Source organism: Eumetopias jubatus, unplaced genomic scaffold (genome assembly GCF_037043125.1).
Source record: "Eumetopias jubatus isolate StellerSeaLion01/CBP00866 unplaced genomic scaffold, mEumJub1_p1.0 scaffold_7, whole genome shotgun sequence".
Lineage (NCBI taxonomy): Eukaryota > Metazoa > Chordata > Mammalia > Carnivora > Otariidae > Eumetopias > Eumetopias jubatus.
The window spans coordinates 136,228,444-136,238,782 of NW_028274813.1; the positions used below are offsets into that span (position 1 = coordinate 136,228,444).

The window sequence follows — 10,339 nt, forward strand, 5'->3', positions numbered from 1 at the left end:
GCCATCAGGAGTATTTCACTATGAAAGTCCAAGAAGTACTGATATAACGAGAGAATAAAAAACCAACACCCCGGAGCCTGATATCATGGCATGTCGGTTCAAGCCCCAAATCTATCCCTTGAATACTAACTGTGTGATGTTGGCCAGATCACTTACCTCTTATTTTCTTTACTGAGATCATATCACTTGTGATTTTATATACTTCTTAAACTATAAGTCTCTACTCAAATGCAAGGTGTAACTAATATTTTATTTATGACATATGGGGCTTAATCTAATGCAAATGATATAGAAACCTTGAAAAAGATATAAATGTATGCTTCAAAAGGCATAATCTCCTTCCCCGGTTAAATGTTCCTTACTTCTATTGCATTCAAAGAGATATGAGGCTAGTGGACCAACACATGGTTTTCTGTAGTGTCACAGAATGGAAAAAGCTAAGGCTGCGTTATTGGGAGTTAAAGCTACATAAGAAGATTGGGAAAATGACATAGAGTATGCTCAATCCCTTGGGAAGAAGCAAGAATGGTCCTAGGAATTACAAGAGGATTGGATTCCTTCCCGATCGTTGTTGGAGTGGCCTCAGCCAAGACAGAAAAAGTTGGTCTTCCACAGCTGTGCTGCTTTGGCAACCAAAAGAGCTTTCTAGTTCACTGTCCTGATCACAACATAAAAAATGGAGCTGTCCACCGAGAAGTAGGCAATCTGCAGTGTAAATAAGTAGAGGACCTGGGAGCCAAATTCGAGGATCACCACACAGCATGCAAGAGAGGTAAGTGTTTCAGGATAGTAGAAAGTAATTTGCTAACTTGGAAGTGCAGTGACAAAATTCTACTTTATTTATGCAATCTTTGACAAATCCAAACATGTGACTAAAAAGTAGAATTAATGGTCAAAAAGGAAGAGCATTTTCAAATGTTCCCAGCTAGAGTTTAAGTGGTATCCAGGGGCTTCCTCTTCCTCTCAATAGCAATAACATATTGTTGGCTCAAGAGAAGTTGTTATTTGCACAAAAACCTTTTGGAGAGTCCATGAAACAGAGTTGGTCAAACGAACTCTTGAGATAAGGACCCTGCAAATGGTTATAAACATATGATCTGCATTACAGTTAGTCTTGGACAAAATGATCTTTATCAAATTTTGTCTTAAGTTTTTCCAACTCTGACATTCAAATATTCTTTTTGCTCCAAAAAGTTAATGTGCTAATAAGAGTTTTTTGAAATAGAGACAACTACAGAGATTATAGATGAACATTTATCTCCTGTTATCATAACATGGGTACAGTTTTAATAGAAAGGTTGAAGTAATATCTATTTTAATTGAGTTAAAAAAAAGAAAAGTTTACTTTTTCTGAGAAAGCAAACTGGTATTTTTTTCTTTGATTTCCTTATACTTTGGAATGAAGGGCTGCTATTAAAACTTTCAATAAACCTTTAAAATAAACTGCTATAAAGCAAATATTAAGTTAGGTCTTTAATGAGGCATTGTTTGCTATTTTATAGGCATTCTAAAATGATAATGGATCCCCTATACAGACTCTGCTAGCATTGCCTTTCTGCGAATGTATATACTTTGTCAGCATGGTATGTGGAAGACGAAGTGGGTCCCCACACTGTCAATGACACTAACAAGCTCTGTGCTCCTTAACTTCTCTTGATCTCAGTTTTCTTCACTGTGAAACTGACACACTTGAGGAGACTGTGTTCCTAATATTTATTTGTTCAGCTTCTAGATCATGTTTGGAGTACATAGGATTTGATGAACTCCCCCAGGAATCTGTAGCCCGTTAGTGGCCCCCTCTGAGCAACAGATTATTAAAAGCTCTTACCAAGATTCCAGTATTCCAGAGTTGGTGCAAAGAAGAGGCATGGGAAGAAAAGACACACAGATCCTACTTACTTTTCAAAGAAATGTCTGATAATCAGCAAGCCAAAAGCATATGGGATTGTCATGTACAAATGAGAGGGTTTCACGAAGACGAGTCCATCGTGATCTTCAAGATCTGACCACTTAATTGTTGGAGGAAGCCAGAATCTTTCCAACCAAAACCATTCTTTAAATGTCTGAAACATTCTAAAGAGATGGAAAAAGAATCTGTTAGACTTGTGAAACAAATACTTAAAGTTGAAATAACATTGAGTATTATCTCTTAATCTACCTAAGCCAGAGAGTTTTGAAAACAAGGCAAAAAGGGATCCTATATTCAGTGGGTTTCATGACACTTCATTGCATTAAACAAGAATCACTCTGCCAATGCTCTCAGGACAATTTTGGCTGTGGCATGGCCAACTTAAGTTTAACATACCACCGTTCACGCTTTTGGCACAATGTACGTTAACATTATGCGTACGTATCTTCCTCTTCTATGACTCTATGGTATGAAAAATCATTTAATAATAATCTCTGTTACTTCAACATGCCCAAGGTCAACCTCAGGAAAGCTCCAAGTATGTATAAGTCTACATTAGTATCCTAAGAACTTCTCTAGGAAATAAAAGAACAAGCATATTTAATTTCATATTACAGTAAGTTCAAATTCGTCCATGTCAACAAATACTTACTGAGAGTCTATTATTTGTCAACCACTGTGCTAGGCACTGAAAATACAAAGATTAAGAAAATGGCTTTCTTGCCTTAAGGACCTTATAATCGTGTGGACAAGGCCAGCCTGAATACCTAGATGATTTGACATACCTATTTTAGGTACAATAAAAAAGGTACAGGATGCTGTGGGAACAAGATGTTGGACACTGAGCCCAGCCAGGAAGTGTCAGAGAAAGATCATTGGAACAGATGATTCTTGAGATGTCCTGAACAAAAAGGGGAGATAAAACAGGGAAAGGCAGGAAAATGGGAGAGGAGGGAATAGAAGTTTTAAGGAGGGAAAATGCTATGATCAAGTAACCAGAAACATAGAAGAAAACAGAATTAGATGTTCTAGTCTCATTGTTTAAGCATGAACAACTTTTAGTCTTGACATTTTGACCCTGAGGATGTTTTGATTTCATCTTTTAATAGCCAATCCGAGAAAGGAATCAAAATGTCCTCAGATTCACAATAGGGAGGCTAAGAAACAGGAGTGGTGGAAGTGGGCTAAGGACAGAGAGAGCAGGAAGGCTCCATCAGAGGTGAGGATCAGAGGGTGAGGTCCTGATGTTAGAGATTTCCAACTTCAGATGGGGAGGAATTCCAGAGTGTGGACCCTGATTCCCTTCAGAAAAATCTATACCACAAGCAATAGCTGAAGCCTGGTAAGGTAATTCCTTGCTTCATTACGTCCCCCATCCACTGTTAAGAGATGTGCTCAGCCCGAAGTAGCACTAACTCAGTTACACCCACACCTGCAAGGCTGTGGGCAGAAAGAGAAAGGCTGCCTTCTTTTTCATGTGCTAACCATTTCACTATAATTTCTACTCTGAGGGAGGGTGAGTCCCATTAAGACAGTTGCAAAATTGTGTAAATATGGTGGAATGAAGATAATCAAGAAAGACTTGTTGAATACTTCCTCTCTATCAGGCTTCGAGGCCACAGAAAGGAAGGAGGGTGATCCTGGACTCAGGGAACTTAAGAGTGAGTCAGGGCTCATGTGGATCTGGACTCGGGAGGAGGCAGGGAGAGCAAGTGAAAGAGTTGTCAGGAAGGGAGAATCACACACTTTGGTAAGGGAACTGGGGATTCAAGCTCAGTTGCCTGGGCCATCTGACATAACTGACTGAAAGAAGAGATGAAGAGAGGAAATCTGTTTTGAATGCACAGCCAGATACAGGCCTAAGCCTTGAGTCAAACTCCAGCTGAAATTCAAACTTCCTACAGATCTCAGAAACCAAGTCTGGCCATGCGAGTCTCCCTGTAATGGGCAAATCTTGGCCTTGACCCTCATCACATCAGAATGAGCTACATCTGCAAGGGCAAAGTTTTTTTTTTTTCACCTAAATGTTCGCCTCAGCACATTCATTACTTGATTGGCTCCAGATTTAATAGTCTATGGCTCAGGGAACAAACAGCAAGGGTGATGAGTTGGTTTTTCTCTTGATATTGGTATAACAGTTGTTATACAAAAATAGCTTGCTCACTCCTAAAATGCAACTATTTTGTCCAGAACGTAATATAACTAAATAAGTAGTTTACAATGGCTATGTAGGGGTTGCCACTCTAAATAATGCCCTCTTGTGCATCATACGCAAGCAATGAATGGAGATCCATTGAAAGCCATAGTAATGTTAATACCCCACAGCCTAAAACATTTAAAGGGAAATAGAAAGAATACAGAAGTTGAGGGTGGCCCCCTGGAAAGGTAGTTCAGATTGAGAAAAAAATAAATCTAATTATTTATTCTTTCTTTAGGTGCTGCCACCAAACATCAATTATTGCTGTTAAAACATTTAAGAATCCCTTCTTCACACCATATACAAAATTTAACTCTAAACAAAGCACAAACCTAAATATAAGGGCTAAAACTTTAACACTCTTTTTTTTTAAGATTTTATTTATTTAGAGAGAGAGAGAGTGAGAGAGCACAAGAGGGGGGAGGGTCAGAGGGAGAAGCAGACTCCCTGCTGAGCAGGGAGCCCGATGCGGGACTCGATCCCAGGACTCCGGGATCATGACCTGAGCTGAAGGCAGTCGCCCAACCAACTGAGCCACCCAGGCACCCAAACTTTAACACTCTTAAAAGACTAGGTAAGAGTAAATAGTCATGACCTTGGTTTAGGCAAAGCCTCCTTACATATGACACCAAAAGCACAAATGACAAAATTAAGAGAAATAGATAAATAGGACTTCATCAAAATGAAAGCCTTTTGTGTGCCAAGGGACACCATCAAGAAAGTAAAAAGACAACCCACAAGATGGGAGAAATACCTGAAAATCACACACCTGATAAGGGATTTGTACTTAGAATAGAGTAAGAACTCTTGCAACCCAATAAGAAAAGGACAAATAATCCAATTCAAAAATGGGCAAAGAACCTGAATTTGAATTATTTCACCAAAGAAGATAGATAAATGGCCACTAAGCTCATGAAAAAAATGCTCAACCTCATTTCCATGAGGGAAATGCAAATCAAAACCACACTCCGAGTACTGTTCACACCCACTAGGATGGCCATCATCATGAAGATAAGTGCTGGCAAGGATGTTGAGAACATGGCTGGTGGTAAAGTGAAATGGTACAGCTGTCATGGAAGACAGTCTGGCAGTTCCTTGAGATGTTAAACGTGGAGTTACCATATGACATGTAAGCATTTGAGAGAGTGTTCAAGAGGATTAAAAGGATTCATGCTATGACATGGATGGCTTTTGAACACACGCTAAGTAAAAGAAGCCAGACACAGAAGGCCACATAAGCATGTGATTCCATTTATATGAAATGTCCAGAAGAGGTAAATCCATAGAGACAAAAAGTAGGTTACTAGTTCCTCAGGATGTATGAAGGGAGGGTGGGGAGAAATGGGGAGTGCCTGATGATGGGTACAGGTTTTCTTTTTGGGGTTGAGAAAATGTTCAAAGATTAAAATGTGGTGTTGGTTGCACAACCATGAATATACTAAAAAACATTGAATCGCACACTTTACATGGGTGAATTGGATGGTCTGTGATTATACCACAAAAAAGAAAAAAGAAAAACTGTTAAAAAGCCTCCTCAGTTTCACCCCTTTTAACCCAGAACTCATCCTGAACTTCACGCTAGAGCTTCCCATTATTTCATTTATGGAGCTTAAGTTTTACCCCTCAAATTCACCTGTGTCCACGAACCCAGAAAAGTAATTAAGTGAAGAAAAGACTATATCTAGATTCAGATTTCAGCATGATTGAAAGTTCATGACTTTCTGGGGGAAAGAAATAGCATGCTTTACAAAGCAAGAACAGATTAACTCTCCTGAAGGAGAAGTGACTCTCCTAGCTGATAGCCTCCCTGGGTGTAAGGGTATTTAGTAGACATACACAAGCCAACATTTTAGCTCTAGCAGTGGGCTTTAAAAATCCAGGCTACGCCTCTAGCCAGCCTCTCTACCATCCTGTTATTTCTCTCAGGATGAGGTCAGAGGCTAAACACAGAGAAAATGAGCTGAAGAGAACTGGGGCCTGCAGTCTCCAATCCTCTGGGCTGCTTCGGTTTACTAACAGGAAACAAATCACAGTCTCTCAGTCTCCCGCTAGCAGCTCCTAAGGCCACAAGCCTGTGCCAGCACATCTAGCCTCCTTCATAGCCACCTTTCCCTGACCCTAGTATACTGGACGTGCCATTTTGGAGGTAGCCCAGCATCTGGCTCTCAGAGCATCAGGGGAAATCACCACTGTGGGGGGAGTTGGTGCACCTTTCCCACTGTGAAAGCCAAGGTGGACCATCCTCCATCTGCTGACAGTTGGATGGGATGGCCTAGGCTTGGCCAGTTGGATGCTTTCCTCAGGACTCTAGACTCTAGACTCACATCAGTGAGTCTAGAGCAGACAGCGATATCCAGCAACAGCAGATGGCATCCTGCTTAGGCTGCTACTGCTGAAGACAGTTGTCATCTCTCAGCTTTTTGGCCTTCCTGACTGCCCTGGTTTCGTGGTTTCCACTGTCATTCAAGTCTGGTCCACTAGCCTTCCTTCAGGGCTGTGAGTCCCTTCCGATGAAGTCCTTTGCTTAAAATAGTAAGAGGTGGATTCTGTTGCTTCTAACCAAGAGGTCTTAAATGGAGAATAAGGAACTGGGGGCATTTGTCAGTTCCTCCCTCTGATCTCATCTTTCTGACAATGGGCACTCATGTATCCCCTTTCCTCCACCCCCCCACCCCAGTATTTTTGCTCCTATTCTGCCTAAGTTTCAAATCTGACAGTGACATTATTAATAGTCACCACTTAAGGTATTTTTCAATGTAAAAGAGGGTGCTGGCTTCGTTGACACAGCCTTAAATAGGTGCTTGATAGATGACAAGACATTTGCCTACCCAGCGAGTAGAGCAATACCTTTATGCCGTGTTAACTAAGTATCACAATATTTCAATAATAACCAGGGGGGAGGACATTAGAAAATACTGACACAGGGAAGTACCTGCATTTTTTCAGAGCCCACAGGTGACTGCTCTAAGAACAGTCCTGAGCATGTGCAACAATGAATCTGTCATTCGAGTCCCCTTTCCCTGTGGCTACTTCACTTCTTGGACAGTCGGAGAAGCCCACTGATGCCCACAGTCAGTTCGTGGCCCACCTCTCATTTTGATTCGTTTTGCTCGACTCTAGGCCTTTCTGGCACCTGAAATATTGTCAGCTCTGTTGACGACTCTTCCATCTCTGCTTGGTATGCTTTTTAAGCAAAGGTGTTTATTTACTCCCAACTTTTTTTTGTTTGTTTGTTTCCTCATCAGCTACTCAAAAGTCCCCTTTTCCCATCCCATGTCCATTCTCTGAGTACTACAACTACTATTTATATAAAAATATCTGAAGGAACTGTACTATTTACATTAAAAATATCTGAAGCTCTTTTTAAAAGTAAGAGCAAGAGGGCGCCTGGGTGGCTCAGTTGTTAAGCATCTGCCATCGGCTCAGGTCATGATCTCGGGGTCCTGGGATCGAGCTCCACAATGGGCTCCCTACTCCACGGGAAGCCTGCTTCTCCCTCTCCCACTCCCACTGCTTGTGTTCCCTCTCGCTGTGTCTCTCTCTGTCAAATAAATAAATAAAATCTTTAAAAAAAAAAAAGAAATACGTGCAAGAAAAATACTTTCAGTTATTTCTGTATACTTTGCGGAAGAATGGGTATTGGAGGTAGCATCATAGCCCAGCTGTGTTTTCCCACCTGCCAATACTGTGGAAGTTTTAAACCCTATTTTCAACTCCAGCTGCCAGTAGTTTGCAGGAAGACGATCTCCTTAATGTAGGTTTGTATGACTCATTATTTTCTGACCTCATGGATACAGAACCCAACAGGGTGAAGGAAGCCTGTTGAGCCACTTTCTCAGATGAACACCATTAAATTTGACCTTAGGACTGAAGAAATAAAACCATCTGGGCCACAAGTTTATCACTATTTGAAGCAACGTTTTTGCAAAGTACAAAAAAAAAAAAAATGTGGCACTCAAACCCTTGCTGAGGTAAGAACTCTGAGTCAGGCTGAAGTTTTGGGCCAATTATGAAATTCTGGTAATTATCCATGCAATACCTACTGTAAATAACCACATCACCTTAGAAGATAACTCTACAGAACATATCTCTGACTATTTAGTCAGAAGAGGGTGACAAGAGAGTGTCTCTCCAGAACAGAACATAGCTCTCCAAGAAAGGCCAGTGACAGGAAGTGGGAAATTAGGCAGACAACTCTAATTGAATTAAAGGTATATTTCTGAGTGATAAAGCAAAAGAAGGACACGTTGGAATCAGTGCTCACGATCTGAGAATATCATTATGGTTGGAGGAGGTGAGCTGGCGAGAGCTTTGGAGATTGGGTGACCAGCTAGATTATGATGGGATCAGGGTTCCCTAGTGACAGAAAGGCAGCTCCAGAAGAGCAAGGACCTTGCCTGGCTTGTTCACTGTTGTATACCCAGGGCTTGCCACACAGTAAACACTAAACAAGTACTTGTTGCATTCAACAGAAGGGTAACCGAGACTGGAATGGACTTTTGAAGACTCCAGGAGTGATGCCATAGCCAAAAAATGATATCTAGTTTAATTATCTACAAACAATCTCATTTTTATCAGTTGCAAAACAATTTTTAAAATTTGGTTTAAGGGTATCAGGTAAACATGTTTATCTACATTTAATCTGTTTGTGTTCTCTTTGGAATGAACTCTACCAACTCAGCCAAAAAAACTGGTTATGCCTTCAAGATAAAACACAAAGGAAAACATTAGCAGCTACTTGCTTCCTGTCAATAGTGTAAGGACTGAGCGAACTGTAAATTCCAATTCTAAAAGCATTTTAAATTGTGCCATTTTAAATGGATAAGACAATGCAAATGATAGAGCAACTTACCTTTGAGGGATATTTACTATGATTGAGTTAGTGCATTAAAAGCCTATAAATGCCTGGGCTTATCGTAAGAGAAACAAACCAGCAAACTCTATACTTCGTGTAGAGAAGTAGTTAACTTGCAACAAGATAATAAGTAATTCTCTCGTTTTAAATTTTACCATTGTAACAGTTTAAAGCCTTGAAGAAATTCAAAACAGACCCACAGATTAAAAAAAGAAGAAGAAGAACAATTCAGAGTATTTGCAAACAAAACCAGGTGTCACCTCAAAGATATCATTGAGGGGTATCAGGATGTCCTGAGTTTCCAATCATTCTGCCTTTCAGTTATAGTCCCCCCTACACCCCCGCCCCCATGTTTTATCTGGGCATGTTACTGCCCTGCCGTGTGAGACAACATTTCCCAATGTCCCCTGCGCCTAGATGTGGCCATGCGTGACTACATCTGGGTCAAAGGCACAGCAGTAACATTGATTTGAGTAATCTTAAATACCAAGCTGTGTGTCCTGGCTTCTTTCTTCCTTCCTTCCTAATAACTGAAAATAAGGATGACGCTGTAGGAGTAACCTTTGAGGCCAATTAGCCCATTTTCCTGGCCTACCACATATCTAGACAGTTACATACAAGAGAAATAAACTCTTACCTTCTGTAAGTCATTGAATTTTGAGTACTTTTTGTTTTAACAGCTTAGATCATAATTCTAACATATAGGGGAAAATATAAAGGAGAAGTAAATAAGTACTATATTGCCGTATTATATTACATTGTTTCCAGGCAGATTATAAAATCTGGAGACATCTGCTCATCAAAATACTGTTTAGAGAATAAAAAGGAGACCTACAGACTGGGAGAAAATGTTTGCAATATTTGCAGTACGGGGGCACCTGGGTGGCTCAGTTGGTTGAGCGACTGCCTTTGGCTCAGGTCACGATCCTGGAGTCCCGGGATCGAGTCCCGCATCAGGCTCCCTGCTCGGCGGGGAGTCTGCTTCTCCCTCTGACCCTCCCCCCTCTCATGCTCTCTCTCTCTATCTCATTCTCTCTCAAATAAATAAATAAAATCTTTAAAAAATATTTGCAATAGGAAGCAACTGTATCTACAATATATAAAGAGCTCCTGAAATTCAATAATAAAAAAAAAATCAGGGACTTCTAACATAAGTCATTTGGGGGCCTGTATTTCCATTAATATTCTGCCTACTGGGGAGCATTCTAAGTATTTGCTCTGCCTTCAGGGCTTCTTGTATGGAGCCGGTGCCAATTATCAATTTATTGCCTCTCAAATCCCAAATTCACTCTTTTTACCTGCTGTGAAATGGTCTGGCCCATTTCCTATTTTCCCTTTGCCAGCTAACCCTGCAGTTCTGTCACTAGAGGACGGTGGA

The 10,339-nt window shown here is 40.7% G+C and overlaps 1 protein-coding gene across 1 annotated transcript in view; it reads right to left on the reverse strand.

Annotated features, from left to right (window-relative positions):
- The window catches only part of CERS3 (ceramide synthase 3), an 83,627-nt gene extending 74,015 nt beyond the window's left edge, over positions 1-9,612 (reverse strand). Inside the window, exons 1-2 of the mRNA XM_028122818.2 lie at positions 9,599-9,612; positions 1,900-2,073 (exon numbers count right to left, since the gene is read on the reverse strand). Coding sequence (XP_027978619.2) covers positions 1,900-2,073; positions 9,599-9,612 — 188 coding nt within the window. The remainder of the gene's footprint in view (positions 1-1,899; positions 2,074-9,598) is intronic.
- Between the last annotated feature and the right edge of the window lie 727 nt (positions 9,613-10,339).